The 23,231-nt window shown below is 38.1% G+C and overlaps 1 protein-coding gene across 5 annotated transcripts in view; it reads left to right on the top strand.

Annotated features, from left to right (window-relative positions):
• eps15l1a (epidermal growth factor receptor pathway substrate 15-like 1a) overlaps window positions 1–23,231 on the top strand; it is a 109,188-nt gene that overhangs the window by 49,892 nt on the left and 36,065 nt on the right. For all 5 annotated transcript variants that reach the window (XR_006371816.1, XM_044128358.1, XM_044128361.1 and 2 more), the window contains 6 exons: window positions 7,962–8,118; window positions 10,324–10,386; window positions 12,399–12,484; window positions 19,581–19,653; window positions 19,811–19,972; window positions 21,215–21,412. Coding sequence is in view for 4 of the 5 variants with exons in the window: in XM_044128358.1 (XP_043984293.1) it covers window positions 7,962–8,118; window positions 10,324–10,386; window positions 12,399–12,484; window positions 19,581–19,653; window positions 19,811–19,972; window positions 21,215–21,412 (739 nt within the window). In the remaining variant the exon portion in view is untranslated. The remainder of the gene's footprint in view (window positions 1–7,961; window positions 8,119–10,323; window positions 10,387–12,398; window positions 12,485–19,580; window positions 19,654–19,810; window positions 19,973–21,214; window positions 21,413–23,231) is intronic.

Here is a 23,231-nt window from a genome sequence, read left to right as displayed (position 1 = left end):
GCATGAACCTGGTCGCATGATGAGGTTAGCGCTGGTTCTTTACCCACTAATGCACCGACCAACCTGGAACACTGACATCAACTTTACAGGAAAAACAGAGCCACACGCTGGGCAGCCTGTTGAGATGTAAAGGCCACATAAGGTTTTGTTCACAAAGATGAATCATTCTCACAGCTAGATCAACGTGCATCTCTGAAAGCGTGGCTGAAAGCGCGGGAAGCAACACGCAGAGGCTCGAGCTGTGTGATTGGTCTGCTCCCAACTTTAAATGCATAAACTTTAAACCTATAAATCTTTTAGAAATAAATCTGCTCCACAAGTGAAACTCTCAGAACACTGGAGACTCTTGCAATCCAGCTTTAAGATTAAAACAATTTATAAATTAAGCAATTTTTAATTATTTTTATTTTTTCCCCCAATTGTTAAATTTTCTAACAATAAAATCAAGCATTGCTTAGCCTGGAAGTGATCTAGTGAATCCTGGTGGTTTGCCAGGCTTATACAGTTTCTACTGTGTAAGAAACTACAGTATATGTGCATTGCAATACACATTAGAAGTAAGAAAATGCCATGATTGCACTCTAAGCATGCCTTCAGCAATCTGCAAAAGTTACAGATCAAACTTCTCTGATATAGTAAACTACAGTGATCGAACTAAACATAAGTAAATAATAAACAGTATCCATACAGGCAATACCATGAAAGACGAAGGATGTATATGAATTACAGTCATCAAGCACCATGTAAACATCCATAGATTTCCTACTTCCTGTGAGTTGCTGAAGTTACGCCTGCAACAACACTAACAGCACACTCAGCTTTGTTGCTGTACAAGTGCGTAGAGGAGGGGCAGAATGGGACAATGAGGAAGTCTTCCGCCGGATCTCTGGGGAGATGACTTCAGCAGGAATTTGCTTGATATAATGATTCTCACCCACTTTCAAGGAAGCATTTTGCTCAATACAAACACAATCAGGGCTTGAGTTTTAATAGGTCTGGATTGAAGGGAGTCAGGCTGGGCTCTGCAGTGCAAAAAGGTCTCATATGGATTCCAATTACCATTTACCAATGCAAAAGACAAGACATTATTTTGACCTTGTCAATGCAATAAGCTTGCAGTTTCCACGTTAACAAATGATTTAAAAATTTGGGGCAGCAATATGGCGGACCAAGATTCTGTTGCTATTCACCAAATTGACCAAAATAAATGGTAATGTTCATCTATGGCTTGTTCATCTATATCACTTAATCATAGGACCTCAATGTACTTTACACTACCTTCAGTCATTTCCCCAATTATTCACCCATTCATGCATACATTCACATACTGATGGTAGCAAGCTCCTGGGTAGTAGATATGAGGTGAGGCTGCTCTGCAACAGCGCCGTCAGGCCCTCTGACCACCAGCACGCAAATGTGTTTAAAGTGTTTTGTCCAAGGACACAATGACAGAAGCAGACAGAGTGGGAATCAAACCGACAGCCCATTAATTCCGGGATGAACTCTACCACTGCGCAAGTTCCTCGCTACCTTTGTCTAATCTAATGTTTGCTATCAAGGAGTTTATTCCAAGTGCAAAGCACTGTGAATAAATAACTTCAGGTAAAAATCTTTTATATTTGTGTAAGATTTTTAAAAAAAAAATATACATTTGTACAAATACACGCAAAGTGTATTTTTAAAATGATTGTCCGAAGTATAATTTTAGAAATATATTTAATTAGAAATTAAAGCGTATTTTTGAAAAAATACACTTTAAAAAGTGTACCAAAATACATTTGTAAAGAGTTTCAGAAGCATGTTTTTAAAAATGTATTTATTTTACACTTTTAGTATAATCTTAATACGTATATCTGCTTGATAACATACTAAAAATGTACTTCAGAAAAATACAGTATATTTAAAATATACTTAAATATATTATTTTTTTAGGGGCTGCACAGTGGCACAGTTGGTAGAGCTGTTGCCTTGCAGCATGAAGGTCCTGGGTTCGATTCCCGGTCCGGGGTCTTTCTGCATGGAGTTTGCATGTTCTCCCTGTGCATGGTGGGTTCTCTCCGGGTTCTCCGGCTTCCTCCCACAGTCCAAAAACATGACTGTCAGGTTAATTGGGCTCTCTAAATTCTCCCTAGGTGTGAGTGTGTGTGTGAATGGTTGTGTATCCTGTCTGTTTTCTGTGTTGCCCTGCGACAGACTGGCGACCTGTCCAGAGTGAACCCGTCTCTCGCCCGGAACATAGCTGGAGAGGAACCAGCAACCCTCCCGACCCTATTAGGGACAAAGGGTGAATAGAAAATGGATGGATGGATATATTACTTTTTCACCAGGACTCTCCAGTTTAGCTGTGCCGCAGTAAGAGGAAGTCTTTCACTGGTGGAGTTGTGGAATTTTAAGGTCCACATGACATTACTGTGTGTCTTTCCTGAAACTCCTCTTTCTATTGCTAGAACTAGAGTTAAGAGTGTATTGTTGAATTACTATGCCAACCTCTGGTAAATTTTACATGGCCTTGAATTGCACCTTATAAAGTTCAGAGGACCCTAAAACGCACACTATACCCAGTCATTCACCCATTCATACACTGTATTCAGTCTTTCCCGGGACTGGTGACCACTTTCTCGCAATTCTCTTTACAAGTTGTCTCTGAACAAGGGGGTTTATATTCTGAGCAGGGAAAAGTAAAGTTGTGTCTTGATTTCCCTAGTGGAGGTCTTGCTTTGTAGAGATATACAGAGATATACTAACTGGTAGAGCAGCTGACAAACTTGAAATTCTGGCAGCATAGCATCTCTGCTGTAAGGCATGATTAAAATCACCAGATATTGCTACAAACGCTTTGGGGTGTTCTGTCTGTTGCTCAGTAACAATAGAACTTATGGCTTCACATGTACTGTCAGCCATAGCTGAGGGAGGGATGTATGCAATTGCTAAAGTGGCACTGGTGAACTTTCTTGTTAAATATTATGTTGGAAACTTACTGCCAAGAGTTCAATGTCTGGACTGTAGAGACAACACTTTATGCTAATGTCCTGGAGGACACCATCTGTTTTTGATGAGCTCTGCTGATTCACCTCCATTAATCTGTTTGTTAAATCTTTGTCTGCTCATATAATCAGGAAACCCAGCAGAGGGACGTTGGAGTTGGAGATATGACCTGCAGCGATATCTATGTAAAACAGATACTACTGCATTTGAAATAACCTTGGCTTAAAGTTCATCCAATTTGTTAGCTATCAATCTCACATTGCCCATTATGATTGATGGAAGTGACAGTTTGAACTTCTTCCCTCTCTATCCTCTTTGCTCCTGCTCTGCATCCACGCCCCTTTATAGCTCCCTCTGGGATTTGTGGCTTCAGTTGTGGTATTATCTCAGCATTTTTGTCCCAAGGATCATCACTCTTCCCAACACAGTCATTGTTGACCTAGGACAACCTGATGTTCTCATCCTAACTATGAACACCTGCCACCTGAACCTGGGAATCTCCATCCTCCTCCTTCCATGGATCACAGGGGTAGGCTTTGCTTTCATGTCATTATTCAGCATAATTTGAAAAAATAAGAAATAAAAAAAATAAACGAGCAGGTCAGCTGTTTTAGTGGACCATGCATGTGTGGCCTGTATTAGTGTGGTTTAGGTTTGTGCTGGTTTTGTGTGACGCACACATGATGCGTGATGGAGAGGTGGTTGTGTTTTTGCGGGTCAGGTGCAGTGATAGTTTTATGCTACCCTCCGATAATATCCTGCTGCCCAAGAGCAACAATTGGCAGGTAAATTATTGAATAAGTTTTTTGCTTTTTTAAAAGAAAGAAACGTATTGCAGTATTTCCACTAATGCAAATAATAAATTCTAACCATCACCCCTAGAGTGAAACAAAAACTGTGATGTTTTTGCCTTTTCTGGAGATTATTTCCAAGATCTGAGTTTTAATTATGTTAACTTAAGGCTCTTACCATATGCTTTAATTTGTTTGCTTCTGGGTTAATCCAATGATACAAGATACAGGAAACTGTGAAATAAATTGAAAAGGATTTAGATTTATTTTCAGCTTATCAGAAAGTCTTCCAGTGCAGTTGTGAAGAGACCTCCAGGCATGCTTTGTATCTGTCCTCTAACTAAATGTTTTAAAATGTGTGTTAAGCAAAACAAAGACAAAACAACACAGATATATTGCAAAGTTTCTCCAAGATTCATATTTACACTTCTTTATAATGAATTGACTTTGTACTTGTATAGTGCATTACCAAGTCCAGAGGATCCCAAAGAACTTCAAACTACAGTTTCATGCACACACTCACACCCCGATGCTGCCAAGCTACCGGATAGTAGCCACAGATGCCCCGGGGCAGTCTGATACGACAGTGAGGCTGTCATGCACTAGCGCCACCAGGCCCTCTGACCTCTACCAGCAGGCAATGCGGGTGAAGTGTCTTACCCAAGGACACAATGACAGAGGTGGGTTGAGTGGGCATGGAACCAGTAACCTGATTGCAGGGTGAACTGCCATCATCCCCACCTTTGCCGCAATGAAAAGGTGATGGTGGCGCGATAAAGAAAAGCTGCACTGTTACTGAAGAACAGTGCAATAAAGTCCAGATAGTTTAATACATATTTTACACTCCCAATCTTTATACACTATCACACATAGGTTATTAAGGTCTGGGTTTCCAAAAACTAAAGCACAGCTGTCAACACACAAAAACAATTATCACCAATCTGAGATTTTCCTAGCAAACCAGAATTAAAGATGTTTGCTCTGCTTCCTTAAAATAGTCAGTATTATTGTAGGATAGAATTTGGTTATTTTTAGGGTAGGCAGATTTCTGATCTGACGTACTTCTAACTATATTGTAGTATTACAGCCGAGCAAATTGTGCCAATTAATGTTACCCCCATGGTGCATTTTTACCTTAATTCTACAATTCTAAGCTTCTCATAATTAGCAGAATGATGTTCTGCTGTTTTTTTGTTTGTTTGTTCAGTTAAAACATATTAAGCAAGTTGAAAAGAGCTTATAAAGTCTACGAACCTTGTTCCTTTTTATTATTCTGCCATATTATGTGCCTTTTTGGAGGCCTAAACATATTCAAAAACTCACCAACCTTCACAGAAAATTGTCCTCCACAAGTAATTTTTGGATTTCAGTTAAATCCCCCTTAGTTTAGGGGTCCTTATAGTGCCACATAAACTACTGTACATTCAAGAGATCTGAAACTCGGTACATAGGTAGATCTTGCCAAAAGTCTTTTTGTTCACTTAATCTTAAGCCTCTGAATGTCTGAAAAAGCGATATAAAATGTTATTATTTTTAATCTTAATACCTGCATTTGATCTGTTTATATTTTGAGCTTATCAGCTTCATCTTTGGACAGTATGTAGTTGAGGGAAGGGGATTAAAATTGATCCAAACCTTGTTTTGACACATGACAAAGCAGACGAAACCCGTCATGATCGATACTAATCCAACCCCTCACAGGAATGCAGTGCAATATTTGGTGGGTGTGGCCTAATTCTTCCACAGCACTCCCTAGAAATAAAAAAGAAAAACAACAAAAGAAAAAACAGCCCCAATCTATGCTTTGACCGACGAGCATGAAATTACATGTGTAACTTGTCGGGTCCCACAAAAAAGTCTCTTTGATTGACGGTCCAAACCCAGCAGGCCGTCAGTTAGTTTGGATCATGGTGAACTACTGCTGCAACTTTTTACCTGCAGACTTCCCAATTACTCATCACAGTCTTGAACGTTCAATGATCAAAAGTTATCAAAAGCTTTTTGCAGCGTCACACCATGAGGATATGGCCAAACCTCAAAGTCTGACCATTTGACATGTATCCTCTGGGGTAAAATAACTTCCACATAAACTTTCTGGGAGTCATAGCAAAAAGTGCCCAACACATTCACTTGGTCAAATGGTGACATCACCTTAGCCCCATCCCCTTATAACAGAAAATCGTAAGGTCATCTTTACCTTTGGTCATCTTCCCTTCACTCTCATTTATACAGATTTCAACCTTTTGGATGAAAGAACATTATGATGCTGCATCCTTTCCTCCTTTCCTTTTTTATGTCTTGTGGCTGGAATATCAGAGCAGCAGAATAGCAAATTCCAATCTCTTGCTTGGATATGAATGACCGTTGTTTTGTTTTCTTTATGTAACCCATTGGGCTCCCAGCTAGGAGAGTTTGTCAACTCTTTTACCACTCTTTTTAGAGAATTGTCTGATGGGGACATCTAGACATTTAGGACAGGGAGGATGTAACCCCCTGGCTTCCCAGGAATATATATCTGTTGTTGTTGTTTTGAAAAATAACTAATTTAATGTATGCAACTTAATATCTTAAATTAATAATTTCAAAGTCTTTTGGTAGGAGTTTGAAATGAGCAAGAGTTCATTAAAAAGAAAATAAACAGTTGAAGTATAAAGTCTTAAAGTATTATGTTCTGTCACTTTAGTTAACAAACTATTGTACACTGTGGATTGAGAACGAGTGGTGAGTGGCGTCAGTATCAGGCCTTCAACTTGGGTTTATTGACTATACTGCCGGCTTTCATTTGTTTTGTTTTTTTGGTGGGCCCACTAATTAAAAACTGTCAATTATTTTCTGTGTATTGGGTTAAGACTAAAGGACTTTTTTGTGTTTGGGACTATTCAAAATAATTTAATAAGCTTTTAAAAGAAAGGGAAAGTCCCTATTTATAAGCCAGGTGGTTGACAAAGCTTGTTGTATTTTTGTTTATTTGTTTTTATTTTTCAGGTTATTTGAAGGTTAAAGAACAGACAAAAGGGTGATACCTGTTTTTTTAAGTTCTACCCTTTCAGCCAGACATAAGGTCTGCTGGTGACCATATTTAGTGTGATGGTATATTTTCACATGTGGTCTACTTTAATTTTCATTCTGAAGTTTGGTAAATAAATACTTTGCCTTTATAAAGCCTCATTATTTATGGGTCAGACATAGGCAGTTCAACTGAGTTTAATTCTTTATGACAAATCAGTACCTGGTGGCTCATGGGAAATGTAGTGGAACCAGTTTCTTGGGGTATAACATTAAATATATAGAGCACTGAATATAGCCTTAGATACCAGAAAGCACTACATAAATGGAGGCACAAATAACAACCCTAACCCTACCAAAAGAGTTGGAAATTATTATATCTTATTTTAAGGTATTAAATGGCATACATTAAATTAGCTATTTTTCAAAACAACAATAACATATATATATTCCTGGGAACCCAGGGGGTTACATTAATTTTTTTGGTTTTGGTCTAATGGCCTCTATTTCAAAGTGCTAGGACAGGAAAGTAGGTAATGAGAGAGAGGGAAGACATGCAGAAAAGGTCACCTGGATGGGAATCTAACCTGCGACTGCCACATCGAGGACTAATACCTCCTTATGTGGGTTTTGCTTAACCCCTGCCCCACCACAGAACCCTGAATGACCTTTGTTAACCTCTATAGAGGCAAACAGGAATACTTTGGAATTTGACTCCTCAGCCCTTGACTATTCCAAAAACTAAATTGGATGCAACACTTGATCTGCTACAGACTTTTTTAATTTGTCATCAGGGGTACTGCTACCCACATTGGTGTGATAGTTCAGGACATCACTGAAGCCCCACCCATTGATATCCTCCTGCTTCTCCCTGTGTACAAGACTGAAATTGTCTATTAACCCTTGATAACCACACATGACATGTTCAAAAGCCTACAGGGAGTAGAGATAGAAAATAAGTTAAAGTACTCTCTTGTTTTTAGCATTTTTGTAACAGTATTGGGATGACTGTTAAAAACATTTTTACACTTTTTTTGACAAACTTTCACAGTGACATAAATTGCACCTGAAGTAACTGGAATCACTTGGGTGATCCTTGTTTTTTTTCTATTGGTATGCAGAGCCATTCTGAGTAAAATAAATGTAATTTTGTTAGCTCTGTATTCTCTTGCTCTGCAGGTCGTTGGCAGATACAAGACAGATAGGCAAACTGAACAGGGAGCAGTTTGCCCTTGCGATGCACCTCATCCATCAGAAAGTAGGCAAAGGTATTGACCCACCCCAAGTCCTCACTGTTGACATGATACCTCCGTCAGAGAGAGGAACTCCCATACCTGTAAGTAAATAACACATTTTCACCTGATTCTGTTTTAACTAAATTTATCTTCAATGTGCAATTTTTAGTACCAAATATTGTAAACATCAACTTCAACAAGAGTATGAAAAGATTTGTGTTAAAACCAATAGAAGTCTGTAATAGGATACATACATTTGGTATATTTTGAGGAGGGCTGCACAGTGGAGCAGTTGGTAGAGCTGTTGCCTTGCAGCAAGAAGGTCCTGGGTTCGATTCCCGGCCCGGGGTCTTTCTGCATGGAGTTTGCATGTTCTCCCTGTGCATGGTGGGTTCTCTCCGGGTTCTCCGGCTTCCTCCCACAGTCCAAAAACATGACTGTCAGGTTAATTGGTCTCTCTAAATTCTCCCTAGGTGTGAGTGTGTGTGTGAATGATTGTGTGTCCTGTCTGTTTTCTGTGTTGCCCTGCGACAGACTGACGACCTGTCCAGAGTGACCCCGCCTCTCGCCCTGAACGTAGCTGGAGAGGAACCAGCAACCCTCCCGACCCCATTAGGGACAAAGGGTGTATAGAAAATGGATGGATGGATGGATGGTTTTAATGCATGCACACACAAAAATGGCCTTCAATGGTGTAGCGCTACACATTCTCGTTGGGTTCCGGTTGACATTCTGTGATCCAATTCACAATGACCTACAAAGATCTGCCTCCCTGCCACGATCCAGTCCTCCTCGATCACTGACTGCTTGCCACCGTATCCATCTGGTCCTTTGCTGCCACAGGCTAGTACTTGTTGTACTATGCAAAGTCAATCCCAAGGATCTTCTTTGGAGTGCAAATTCAGAATTTATTCTATTTAAATGAAACCATTTGTGAACAAATCCAGTTATATCACCATACGCGGCAACAGTAAGTAAAATGTAAGTAAATGAGGCTGTGGCCTCAAATAGTTGAGGCCACAACCCCATCTAGTGACCAAAAACCTAAAAATACACATATTTGGCTCTTATAGTTTGTTTGAATACAATATATTTGAGATTATTACAACAAATACATCCTCATTTGTTAGTTATAGCATTATAACTATAATCACTACATGCATGCTTGGTGTCATAGCAAGGGGATACAGCAATCCACACCAGCTGCATTGATTAACAGCAGTGAGTGCTGCAAGTCATGCTGGGTTTCCTTAGAAACGTTTTAATCTACTTAGATTAATTAATTGAGTATACTGTGCTGTTTGGCTTGTTTATCTAGGCCTATGGGCCTACTGAGTCTGTCCTTGAGTGGTTACCATATCTTTATCCCTCACTGTTATGCTATCGGACAGGGGTCTCATTCTACAGTCCTCGAGGGCTGCAGTCCTGCAACCTTTAGATGTGCCTTTACTGCACAACACCTGAATAGAATAATTAGGCCATTAGCAAGGCTCTGGAGAACTGATCTACACAAGGAGGAGGTAATTAAGTTATTTCATTCCAGGGTTTTGTACCTGTGGCACATCTAAAAACTGCAGGATAGCGGCCCTCCAGGACTGGAGTTTGAGACCCCTGTGGTCTCAAACTCCAGTTAGATTTTACAGTAGGAGAATTCTCAAAAGCTTCTTATACCAGTCAGTCAATTGTTGGGGTATGTTGTAATATCCAGAATGGCCAGATGGCCTTTCTTGCACCATGTGTACTTATTCCTATCATTTTGGTGTTCTCTGTGTTACAAGTACTGTCCACTTTAGCTGCCAAAATGTAGTGAAAGGGTCATAATTCTACACCATAACCAATCAGAGGTTACCTCACCCTGTACATCACAACAAAACTTCTCAATCTTTATACATTTTCATATGCGTGCACACTACAAGCTCTAATTTACATTTATTACAGGTCGAAGAACCCAACTCTAACCTACCCCCTCAGTGTTGGCATAATGTGGAGCCTGTGGACTATATTAAATTGAGTCTCTGTGCACATTGCATATCAATATATGCATATTGGTATTTTTTTAAGAATGATGCCAAATGTGGTCCTCAATATTCCATTCTAAATCCATTTGCCATTGTCTATGATTACAATAAAAGTCTAAATTTGAGCCAAGATTCTCATAGACATGAGAGATACATTTCTAATAAGGATGTCTTCTAGAAACAATGCCTTTGGGGCAATAACATTTTTATGTATAAAACTCCTTGATTTTGTTTAGTATATTGGTAACAACATCTTTTTTTCTCTCTTCCTCTCTTTTTTGGCTCCAGACAATGTCTGGATATATGACTCCAGTAGGATCAGAGATGGTTGCTCTGTCAGAAATGAGAAGGGTGAGTTTTGTCTGTTTGGCTCTCCTGTATTTTTGCTTTTTTGTTTCATAACGATTTATACACTTAAGCACAAACTTATTTCTGCCTTGTAAGGTTTAGGTAAGGTTTAGATTCAAAATTACTTAAAGCAAGAATTACTTTTAAAAAATGTACATATACATTTTGTTATAAAAATGGTTTAAAAAAAACCCTTTGCAGTAATGAATATAATTGGCATTATAGCAGTTTCCCTAAAATGAGCATGTTTCCACTGATACTTTGACCATTTTTCCTTTTTTTGATAATGAGATCCAAGTCTATCATGCTTAAAGGTCCTTTGCAGTTACTTCTTCCATAGATAGCTCTATCTAAATTTGGGCTGTGTGTATATGATACATACACACACACACACACACGCACACACACACACACACACACACACACATATATATATATATATATATATATATATATATATATATATATATATATATATATATATATATATAATCAGAGGTCATGCTAGACTTTAAAAAAAAAAAAAAAATTCATGTTCTATTTTTACCTGTCAAATTAGAATCACATTAACATAGGCTATTTAGCATTTTTATACCTGAGTGAAGTTCGCCCCCCACCTTCTTCAAAACAGACAAAGTTGGTGTCAAAACGTTTGTGCAGCAAAAATGTTCGTTTGTGCTGCCATCATCTAAGTCAGGGGTCACCAACCTTTTTGAGACTGGGAGCTACTTCACAGGTCCAGAGCAACATGAAGGGCTACTTGTTTGATACAGACATAAATTTTCTTGGCTCAGCCTTTATAACAATAATACATATATGTATATATGATTACATGCTGCCTGATCATATTAATATTATGGACTCCTCACAATACTTATCAGTAAGGACAGCTATGGGTAATTGCTATTATGTGATCAGATGTTCTTAGTTCACAGAGTTAGAAGTTTGATTCTCTTTTGGAGCACTTCTGTGTGATTCTAAATTGCCCACAAGTGACTGAGAGTCTGGATTGTTGCAGCTGTACAGCTGGACACGCCGCATCACTGAGTACCTTGACATTTTCCTTTAAATAAAAAAAAGGAAAGAATAGTTATTGTTTTATTATGTAACCCTCTTTACCATTAGCAAAATTTTGGAGAAAAAATATATTTTGTGTCAAAAGATATTGTACACACAGCGGTGTATGGTCTGTAAGGGGGCAGGTGAGGCACACCAAAGCCAAAGTCTTATTGGTCAGTTTGCTTTTGTTTATTTCACGGGTTGGTGTTTTTCTGTCAGCTAAAAATTAATGAGTGGAGTTTGAAACTCCTGTAGTTCTAAGATCCCGCCTGAGCTTTTTACAGTGTGCGGTTCTGGTGGGTGGCCGGTTTATTAGCTTTTTTTGTGGTTTCGTGAACTGAAGCTTAACGGTTTGGACAACATGAACCCGAAAATGATTTCTTACTTGATGGTTTAGAACCTATATTCCTACACTGCTTATCAAAATACCCAAATGCTCTGCTTTTAATGGGTGGAGATTTAGACATTCAGGGTTGATGTAATGCTGATCACATTTACAATAAATGAACTAAGAATGTCAATACAGTTACATTTGATTTAATGGTTTCAGCATACATAAATTAAAAGATTTTAAATGGTTTAATTTTCAAATTCAATACACCAAAATGGTAATTGCTCAATCAAACATGTGAGTATGGCTAACTGTTTTATCCTGGTTGTGTTGCACCTTCAAAATAAAAGGACTCAAGTTGAAGATTTCAAAATCTAATATTTTTCGCAAATGCGGTGAAATTCATTGGTGGGACTAATGCGGTTCCTGCCCCTATGTGACCATTTATTAATAAAAAGTTATGTACTGCTTGTTTCTTGCTGCATTAATATTCATTCTTTATCTCTTTTTCTGTCCCTTAGTCCCTCTATTGTTTACTACCTCCTAATCATTTGGTTTTCTTTTATGATCAAAGTTCACTTTCCAAAGGTTCTCACTCCCTTCTTTTATTTTTCTGTGTCGACAGGACAGCTCTAGTTCAGTGGGTTCAGGGGAGTTCAGCGGCATCAAGGAGCTTGATGATATTAGTCAGGACATAGCCCAGTTGCACAGGTAAGTGGTACTGTTAGCACAATAATAACTGCAAATCAAAATGATATGTCAGACAACTTCCATTCTAACTCGATGCAGTGTATCTGTACCTACAGTGCAATTTTGCCTTGGGAAACCTGACTGAAAAATTCACAGATACTCATTGTTTTAAGGATATAAAGAAAGGTTAGATTAATAACAGTATTTATGTGTTAGTTAGCCGTGATAACATTATTAGTCATTGTCAATTCACCATTCTCTAACTGTGTATAAAAGAAACAGCCTCTGATCAGAGAGTAAGCCTGCTAGCAGGAGCTTTAGTCACAGTTAGGAAACAGATACGCCACTGCCTGTTAGTGCTGTAATGTTAAAAGTTTCACTTTCTATATTAATGTAAAATCACTGACATCTTTCAACACTGTTGTTTAGTAAAGCATTTTAAATATTGACTTAAGCGCTATCTGCCAAATACTTTGCATATTCTGATGTGATTCACAATTTCTCTTTTTGTTTTGTTGTGTCCGTCTTTCTCAATAGTAGCCTACATAACAACCTACCATATCTGGGATGGTCTTGTTCCTCTGTCCATTGTAGGTTCATTTTACAGGGCAAAACAAAAATTTTTATAGCACAAGCCTGCACTAACAGAGCACTAAAAAAGTACCGCTCGCAGGTTTGTTTTGGAGCAACATAGGGGAATGGTGATCTAAAAAATAATTTTTAATATCTCAGAAACCAAAGCAGCACAAAAGAAAATTTTAATGGCACAAAGTGGTTAGCACTAGCAAAGTGCTAACCACTTTGCTAGTGGTTAGCACTAACAAAGTACTAACCACTCAGGCTGTTAGCTGCAATTTTTCACGTGGGTGAAAAATTGAGGTGAGGTGAGGTGGGTCACTCACCTCACTGATACCTCTCCCTCAACTGTTTGGGAAAACACTTCATTAACATTACTGATTTCTATCTTACTCTGAATTATTAGCTATGAGGTTGCAAAATTATTTATATACTTTACTGGAGTTGCCACCTTTCAGAAATGAAAATATGGGATGCGCACCACAGCCTGAGTTGGACTTCTCAGAACGTGGTGGAGTAGCCGGTGTGTGATGTTTTGTTCTCTAGGCAACCAAAACTGCAGGATGCTCCAGCAGCACAGGAAAACAACATTTAGCTGCCAAATTAAAAACCATTCTGTATTTTCCATGACAGGTGGCAACCCCAGTCTATACTATAAGAATCTGATTAAGATTAGAGCCTAAATATGTTCTATTTCCAAAACAAAGGCAACGTAATGTTAGCCAGCTAACAAATTACTATTTTCCTAGCATATCAATTAATGCCTAGAAAAGACAATAACATGTACTTTCATAGTCAAACAAGTATCATTCAGAGAAGAATTTGTCCCGTTTAGATTATGTTGTCAAAGAAAATTTTTTGAAAATTGTGATATATCTTCAAATCGTACTTGTGGCAGATGCTTCATACACCAGAGACTGCCTAAACTCTATCCTCCTTCCATTCTGACTCAATTTACTAATCAGTGATGATTAGCAAGTTATGAATGATTTACTAATTTCTGACTCAATATAACTTAATGATGTTTCAGCTTCCTTTTTTGATGTACAACGTCACTGGTGAATAGGCCTGTCACGATTGCAAATTTTGCTGAGCGATTAATTGTCTAAAAAATTATTGCAATAAACGATAGTATTGTTTGTAGACCTTTTTACACTGATTTAATGAAAATGACATAATAATACATGCGATACATGCATGACCAAAGATAGATACACTTTATTTTCAAAAGAATATTTAACACTGGAACTGATAAAATAAACAAAACAACCAAAAACAAAAATAAAATGGATTCAGAGCCTCTATTAACAAAAATGTACTTGAATAAAAACACCAAAGTGTAAATAAATACTGGATTCAACCAAAAGAGTGCAGATTATAAAGTCTGTAAGTAAGATTTAAATAGAGAAGATGGAACATCGACTACCTGATGCAATAGTTCACACTACATGTTAGTTCACACCTACATTTTCCCTTTATGGCAATCTTAGAACTTTGGTCGTTCTAAGATGTGTTACTGTAGATCGTTGTGGCCCCTCTGATCTAAATCAGGGGTTTTCCCCACTGGGAGCTTAACGCAGCCTGTTGAAAGTGACAGGTAGCCAATCAGAAAGCCGGATTCTCCTCCATCCTTACTGAGGGGAAATTACAGAGGGGAATCTCAAACAGCTGACAAGACGCAACCCGAAGTCCAGCGGACATTGGAGATGATATGTGAAAACAACATTAAAGTTTAGAAAACATTTGGTGCAAAGAATATAGAAATGATGAGGGGAGGAGTTGGAGTGAAATTGTTACACAGTTGATGAACCCGGTAACTTTTCAGCTGTTCTTCATTAACATGACATAAATAGATTCTAATACTGGTGACACAAGCCAATTGCCACTGTTGTACATCTTAAGAAATACAATTAATACATGGGGTTTTTTAACTGTCATGTGTGACTATTGTGTTAACAATACAGGTCTTATTTTTTCAGGTTCACTTGGAGCTGCAAATGCTGGAATTCTCCTTTATAACTTATGTTCAATTGCAATAAGATCATGAAATGGAGCACTTTCATCTTAACTTACTAAATCATCAGTCAATTGATAGGTTAGTGTCAATCCCTCAGTCGATCGCCTTTGGAGATGCTGCGGATGATTGCAGACCTGTGGAAATTGGCAAATTTTATTAAGAGAACATTTAAAGAATTGTATGCTTTGGAATGAAATTTTGTTTCAAAACTAAGGATGTCACAATCAGGATTTGTTAATTCTCTGTCCAATACTTTCTCAAAAGTTATATGCTTCTGTTAACTGTGTGCATATAGAACTGGAGGTTTGCAAGGAGAAAACATCTTCTTGCTTAGAAAAACATGAAGGTAATTAGTTATTATTAATTAATGTTTTTTTAAAATAACCATTTATTATTTATTCAACGGTTTCCATGGAATGCAACAACTTTCAGCTCACTTAACTTACTAGTTTTAAGGAAAATAGAACATCAGAGTCATATTGGCATATTGAGTGACTTCCTCTGGAGTCTTTCCACCTGGAGAAGATATCAAAATCACTAGGATCTCCATGGATTATGGTTGGGCTCAGAAATAAATAAATCTGTAAACCACCACTCCCCAGCCCAGGGGGGCCGCCTGGAATCTTGGGCCCCATGACAAAAAATTAATTTGGGCTCCTTCTCACAGCTGCTGTTACAATTTTTTTGAGTCTATCTGACTCATCAAAAATGTCACAATTTTAAAGCCTTGCTTTCTTTGGTCCAATACTGATACTGGCACAATATTTACTGCTCATGAATTTTACGCTTACAGTATGTAAGAAGGTTACTTAATTTTTCTCTATTAATATTAGATTACTGAAATGTCTCTCCCCACCAGTAACAGTCATAGGCAACATGCAAAATATACATGAAACAATCCAGACTTCTCAAAAAATGCTATATAATTGCATTTTATTCCAGCTGCAGTTTATAACTTTAATAAAAAATATGTTTTCTCCATATTTGATAAAGCTGTCACCATGTCGTGACAGTTTGTCTCGAGACAGATAATCTGTGAAAACAATCAATCTCCTCCACCTGCTTCCTGAACTGCTATTACTAAAGTAATGCAACATTTTGACCAAAACAACCAATCACAACCAGGAGGAGGGTCTTAGCGCTGTCAATCAACTCATTCATTCACTGCTAAATGTCCTGATGGTGGAAAAAAAAACTTTTTCATACAACTACAACTACAGCGTAACAAGGGGAGGGAGGATGAGCAGCCACTTGACAACGCTAAAACCCACCTCTTGCCTCTGATTGGTTGTTTCTAGATAGCATTGGAGAAAGCAGATGAAATACATTTTTCAGATTATCTCTATGCCATACTGTCGCAACATAATGACAGTTTTAACAAATACATATGTAAAAAAATATTTTTTTATAAAAGTTTCATACTGCATTTTTAATTTCACTCGGGAGAGGACGGGTCAGGAGGGACGTAGGTTAGAGCTGCTGCTGACTGACTCATCTGTTGTTAAGTGTCGTAAAAGGTACAGGTAGTAATTAAATATATGAATGTGTGAAACCAGAAAAGTAGCTGAGCAAACTATGCTAATGGTTGATAATCTCACAAAATCTCCCCACCTCTTTAGGATGAAAAACTGGGTTTATAAATTGACACTTGTCTTTTTTTCTCTTAATGCTCTACTTTTTTTAAATCTGACTTAATATTTTTTCTTAGCAGCATAGTAACTACCACAGTCGTTCTTGTCTTCTACTGTCTGCTGCTGAAAACCGTCAAGAGCGCTAAGCAGGAACAAACCATTTCTTGCAGATCCAGGGGGATTCAGGGCAAATATAGATGTGTGCTTTTTGGTTTGGGAGTGGGAACATTTAACTTTTACTGCTAAAAACAATTTTAGAAAACATTTTGTAATTGACAGGGCCCCATTTTATTTTTAATTTCTCTGAAAGAAAAAAAAATTGTGGAGGGCCCCCTGTCGTTCAGAGGCCCTTGGTATTGTCCTGACTGTTCCCCCCTGTATGGCGCCCCTGCCCCAACCTACTCCTCAAAAGAGGGGCTCCTTCTCTCTACAAACAAATATGTCCTTGCTGATAGTTGCAGAATTTATGTCACACAAGAATAAGACTGAACCATCTCCTCTCTTCTTCTTGGAGCCTGTGTGGAAGGGTTCAGACCATCAACATGAAAAGGTGCTGCAGAAGTTCATCAGAGCAACCGTAAAGATCATGGGCTGCCAAATGTGACCCCCTACCGCATCTGGGAAATCTCCAGCTCTTGATGCCTCTCCAGAGTCTAGAGCATTCTTAAAGTGATCCAGGAGTAGATGAACATGTTGGCCTAAATATGTTGTAATTTTCCTATTAACTAAAACAAATTACTGTTTGTGATATACCAAAATTCATGATTACTTCAAAAATATAAACCTTTTGTTATATTTTTCATTTATATTGCATTTGACTGGTGTAATTTTAGATAATGTCCCACTGTGACACTATTGACTGTAATAAAAATAAAAAGTGAGGTGAATTTGGATAATTTCCCACATGAAAAGAAGTGCGAAAACTGGAGTGAAGCATACCTTCCAAAGGACCTAATCTGTGCCCTCAACATTTCTCTCCAGAAGACTTTGTCAGTTTTGCTTGTACAAATGACTCAAAGTCTCTAATAGCTGTTCAGGGTCCGATCTTCATCCAGTGTCAGTAGTGGTTTCACTTTGAGTACCACCAGCAGAATAGGCCCAATAGCATTTCAAGTAGTAATAGCTCTGTTAGCCCTGTTTGTCTTAGATATTTCACCCAGCATCTGTAGCGAAGTGCCAGGTTTGGTAACAGCTGTGCTGTTTAGGGTCTGGCCTTGGTCCGGATGGATCGGTGGTTTCAGTACCGGAGGCAGTCTAGCTCCGTTAGCATATCAAAGAGCTTCCAGCTCTGCCTGTCTCAGCATGGCGCACGGGATTTATTTTTTAGTCGTTAAGGTAACTATCACCTGTTAGCTATAGAAGTACTTACGTTGTCCATTCGTCCACCCCCATTCGTTCGCTCCCCCTTCCCAGCACTCAATGGTACTAGCCCCCCCCTCACTCTTCTGTACGTTTTACCCCCCCTCGCTCTGACTGTAGCAGCGGACGACTAAAAGTTTCTGGTATTCTCAGATCCAATTCATTCATTGTTTCATTTATGAAGTTGAAGGTAGCAGCAGCATCAAAACACCAGCTCCTACTGTTGCACACTTAATGATTAGTCAGTGTGGTTTTTGCAGGTTCTTTTATTTGATGAACGCCGTTCATGTTAACAAACATGTTTCTTGTTAACAAACAAGAGCGACAGTGAGCACCACCGCTGACCAGCCATTCGTGCGCAAAATTGACGTTGGTTCGCTGAGTCAGGCGTGCTCACCGCGCTCTCTGTGCCAACTGGTAGCAAACTGCTGTAACCTCCAGTCAAGAAGTGCAGAGAAGTGGGGGTAGAGGGGTTGGTGTACCGTTAGAAGAGCAGGGCTGAAGAAGCAGGGGGGTCAGGGGGTCGGGGGGTCAAAGGAGAGATGGTGAGGGGGGCTAGCGTACCGTTGAGTGCTGTGGGGGAAAGCGGATGGACAGCATATTGCATGAAGGGGGAGGACTGTATGCTAAATCCCCGTCCTCCCAGATATGCTGTTTTATTTATATAATCATTAGTAATTTCCACTATCAGTAATGTGTCTACCAGAGGATTCCTCCGGTCATTATCTTTCATTAGAGCCTCATTGATGACTATATGTTGAAGCACTGAGGAGTTACAGTCATGAGAAATTTGTATATCAGGTGTTGTCCAAGTGGGCCATTTGTCCAAATGGCCCACTTGGACAACACCTGTCCATCCATCAAAACTAAACATGTCCAAAATGACATTTCTTTTCTGTGCTATTTTGATCAATCTTAAAACCCACGAGCAGAATCTACAGATTTATTGTATTTTCCAGATCATCCATTCAACATTCAAATGTGGATTTACAAGAAATAAATATAAAAAATCTAGGTGAAGCAAAATGTTTCAATTTCTTTTGTGTTACAAATATATAAGCTACAAACTACTTACAGTTAACCTCTAGAACCCGACGGACCCACCGGTGGGTCCAGCTGCCACGTGACCTCGGCTCGCTTAGGGTGTAAGACTGAAAAAATAGAAAATTTGGCTTGTCATCTTCATAAAGAGACCAAGCTTTGTATGTTGTCTAAATTGTTCAGATCAGCAGCTGATTAGATTTGGGTTTACCTTTTCAGGTGTTTTTGGTGACTTTGGAGGTGAGGGGTAATGTTGCTTAATTTCCCTTTGGGACAAATGAGGTATTTTTGAATTGAACTGAAATTAGTTGCTATTCTTTTGACACACCAGCTTATTAGTCCAGTGTGCAACATATGCCATCCAAATGTGCTAAAAATTGCATCTAGTCCTTTATGCATGTCATAATTGATGTTTTATTTATTAATTTTTGTATTATTACTATGCTGATTTATTTACATGTGGCAAAGTGATTTTATTGTGTTTTTGTCTCAGGGAGAAGTACTCTCTGGATCAGGATATTAGGGAGATGGAAGAAGCTATCAGACAAAAGAGTGCTGAGGTGCAGGTGAGGACATTTTCACAGTGTTCCACATGTCTATTTTTTTTAAATTAGGCTACTATAACATGAAAAGCTATGAGTTCATGGATACAGTTACATGTAAAGGTTGCAATGGCTGTGACTGGTTTTTATCATTTTTTTGTTTTAATTAATGATCTATCAGGAGATGCAGAATGACATGGACAGAGAGACAACCAATCTGCAGGAACTGGAGGCGCAGAAGCAAGATGCTCAGGACCGTTTGGAGGAGATGGAACAGCAAAAGCATAAATTGGAAGATATGTTGAATGAAGTACGCCAGAAGTGTAAGGAAGAATCTCAATTGGTGAGGAGAGAAGAACAAATTATTAGTCATAACTGTATGATTTTACAGTTAAGATATGAACATGTACTGCAAAATAATAATATTTTCATTTGCTACATATCAAAAATATACAGTAACATTTGCCTGAGGACATTAACAAAGATGGGCAATTATTTTTCCAAAGGAAGCAACATGAGAAATTTGAATTTGAGTCACCTATAAACATCTTTGCTTACTATTAAGTATAAATTTATGTGTCACGTAGTGCCATTGTATAGCACAATCAAGTTGTTATAAAATTGCTATATATAAAAATTTTGACTTTGTAATTTAACACTTTGAATTTGGGCCGCTGTTTCTCTAAAAACACCTGCCTTTTATACACACCCTTTTTTAGAGGAAATGACCTGACAGGGAGGTTTTGAGGAAAATAATTGATAATCATAATCCAAGTTGTCGATGGAAAATATGCAATCCTGACAGCCATTACCCAGAACATACAAAGGGCCAAATACAATTTATTACATTTACAAAACTGAAAAGGAGTCTGGAATAACGCAAGAAATGAGCTGGACTGCAGCCCAGCTCATGTCTGGCTGAATGAAACTGATGGAATGAAACAAGAAGTACCACGTTAGTCAGCACAAAGGTAACGGGTAGTAAACATCCCATTTTTTGTCATAACAACACTTACTGATAGACAAATCAAGTCCTGTAGTGGTAGATTAAGCAAATAACTAAACACAAGCAAATAAAGAAAAGTATACTTAGGTATCCTCTTTGTCATGAATGCTGCTTTAAATAAACAATGTAACATATTATGTGGAAGTAATCTGGCTAACGGCTTAATTCAGTAGTGCCCAAAGTGGGTCCTGGAGGGCCGGCATCCAGGACGTTCTAGTTCTCTCCCTGGTGGTACCAACAACCTTTTCAGCTTGTCAATGTTCTTCTTAGGCCTCTAATGAGCCATCATGTGATCCAGGTGCGTTGAACCATAGAGAGACTAAAACATGCAGGATGCCGGCTCTCAAGGACCGACATTGAGCACCACTAGCTTAATTTATGGCAATAATGTATTTGTTGGTAACAATAACTAAATTATTTATATTTTTGGAAATGTATTATTATTAATATAATTATTTTTATCATTAATAATAATAATAATAATTTCATTGTACAATACAAACGAAAAAAATACTTCCAGTGTAAAACATAGACTCTCCAAGCACTTATATAATTTCTTATAAATTCTTTTTGCTATAGATCTCAACTCTTCAGAGACAGATCCATTCTCAGGAGTCGGATTTGCAAAACCAGGAGGAAGAGCTTAGCAGAGCAAAGGCTGACTTGGACCATCTACACCAGGAGGAGAGACAGCTGGAACAGAGCCTGGCTGCTGGCAAGATTCAACTGGAAACCATCATTCTTTCACTGAAGTCGACTCAGGACGAAATCAACCAAGTAGGAGTCATTCTCTGTTTTCTATTTTTGATTAGGCCTGTCGCGATGAACGATAAATCAATTAATTGCACGATAAATTAAAACTATTGACATCATTTTAATTACCAGCTTTATCTCTTTGTTTCTTCTGGATGTTTTCTCTTCCTGTTGATGACACTGAATGAAAAAAGACTCAACTCCGCTGCTCTCCACTGACCCTCCCTTCCTCATTTCCTCAGTGTAATGTCCAGTTCACACTACACCATCTTAGAGCTGTCGGCCGATTGTCGGCCCATTTTCAAAACCTGAGAGATCACACATTAGCCGACAGAAATCCTAGGTATAACGGTTCCATCGGGTTCCATTGTGCCGTGTGGTGTCCAACAATGGGCACAAAATAATGGCTACAAGTCCAGTGAACTCATTTTAAAACCAGACATTAATCAATGCTTTACTACAATCTCCCTGCAGTGCATGTGGCTCTAGTGTCAGTGTAACGTCCTGACTGAATGAAAATCATTAGAATCTATTTATGTCACGTTAATGAAGAACAGCTGAAAAGTTACCGGGTTCATCAACTGTGTAACAATTTCACTCCAACTCCTCCCCTCATCATTTCTATATTCTTTGTGCCAAATGTTGAATACGGACTACTGAAGGGCAATATGGTTTACAGACTTCATAATCTGCACTCTTTTGGTTGAATCCAGTATTTATTTCCACCTTGGTGTTTTTATTCAAGTACATTTTTGTTAATGGAGACTGAGAATCCATTTTATTTTTGTTTTTGGTCGTTTTGTTTATTTTATCAGTTCAAGTGTTAAATGTTCTTTGGAAAATAAAGTGTATCTATCTTTGGCAGGAAATTACATGTATTATTACTCATTTCCATTAAATCAGTGTAAAAAGGTCTTCACTGAGGTTATAAATAGAGCCATTTCAGCTAACCAGAGTCAGAGAAAAGTGAGCAGATACGAGACGGGGTGAGTCAGAAAAACTACGACAATAAAGCGCATAAAGACATTCAGAAAAATGTGTCAAACTAACCGATATGTTAATTACCACACAGTAATGTGTGGCTACCCCACCTTTAGGGTAGCTAAAGGTGGGGAGGGAGAGAAGTTAACGTGATGAGGGGGATATAAAATAAGGTAGTTTTCCAGAAAAAATGGGAGACTTGACAGGTAAAACAGAGGAATGATGATAGCCCGTGGAATTAATAATGAACACGTTTTGAGATATTTTAGTAATAAGAATAATTGTGAATTTCAAAAAAATATATAGAATAAGAAATAGAACAGTTAGAAAATAGTTATTGATGCCATTTAAAAATGTCTAAAAATGACTAGATATCTTCACTAAATACTATCTGGGGCAGTTGTAGGCAAAATGTGGAAATGTTCAACACCAGAAATGATTACAAGAACATTAGAGTTGTGTAGTTAAGGTTTGCTGTTAGTAAAATTTACTTCAAGTGAACTTATTGCACTACACCTTTGTTAAGGTATCCATGTGTTAAGTTAAATTATTCTGTATACGTACATATGTATGGTAAACTTATTGTCAGTAAATTGGTTTTCATAGAGTTAAGAATAACATATGTTTTATGTAATTTGCTTGTACTGGTGGGGTTTGTAATTGAAAGAAGAAAACAGTGGCTGGTGAAATGTCTGAATGGTCTGTAAAAAGATTTTCCCACCAACCACTGTGGCTGATGGAGAACATTTTTATTTTCTACCTCTGCTACCAATTTAAAATAAAAGAAAATGCCTAAAGAACTTGAAGGGACATTCAAATTCAAAAATACGTAATTGATCCCGACTTTATCAATATTGTTTCA

The sequence above is a fragment of the Gambusia affinis genome, linkage group LG10, assembly GCF_019740435.1.
Source record: "Gambusia affinis linkage group LG10, SWU_Gaff_1.0, whole genome shotgun sequence".
Taxonomy (NCBI): domain Eukaryota; kingdom Metazoa; phylum Chordata; class Actinopteri; order Cyprinodontiformes; family Poeciliidae; genus Gambusia; species Gambusia affinis.
Note: the sequence above shows the minus strand (reverse complement) of the source record. Positions and strands in the feature narration are given on the sequence as shown.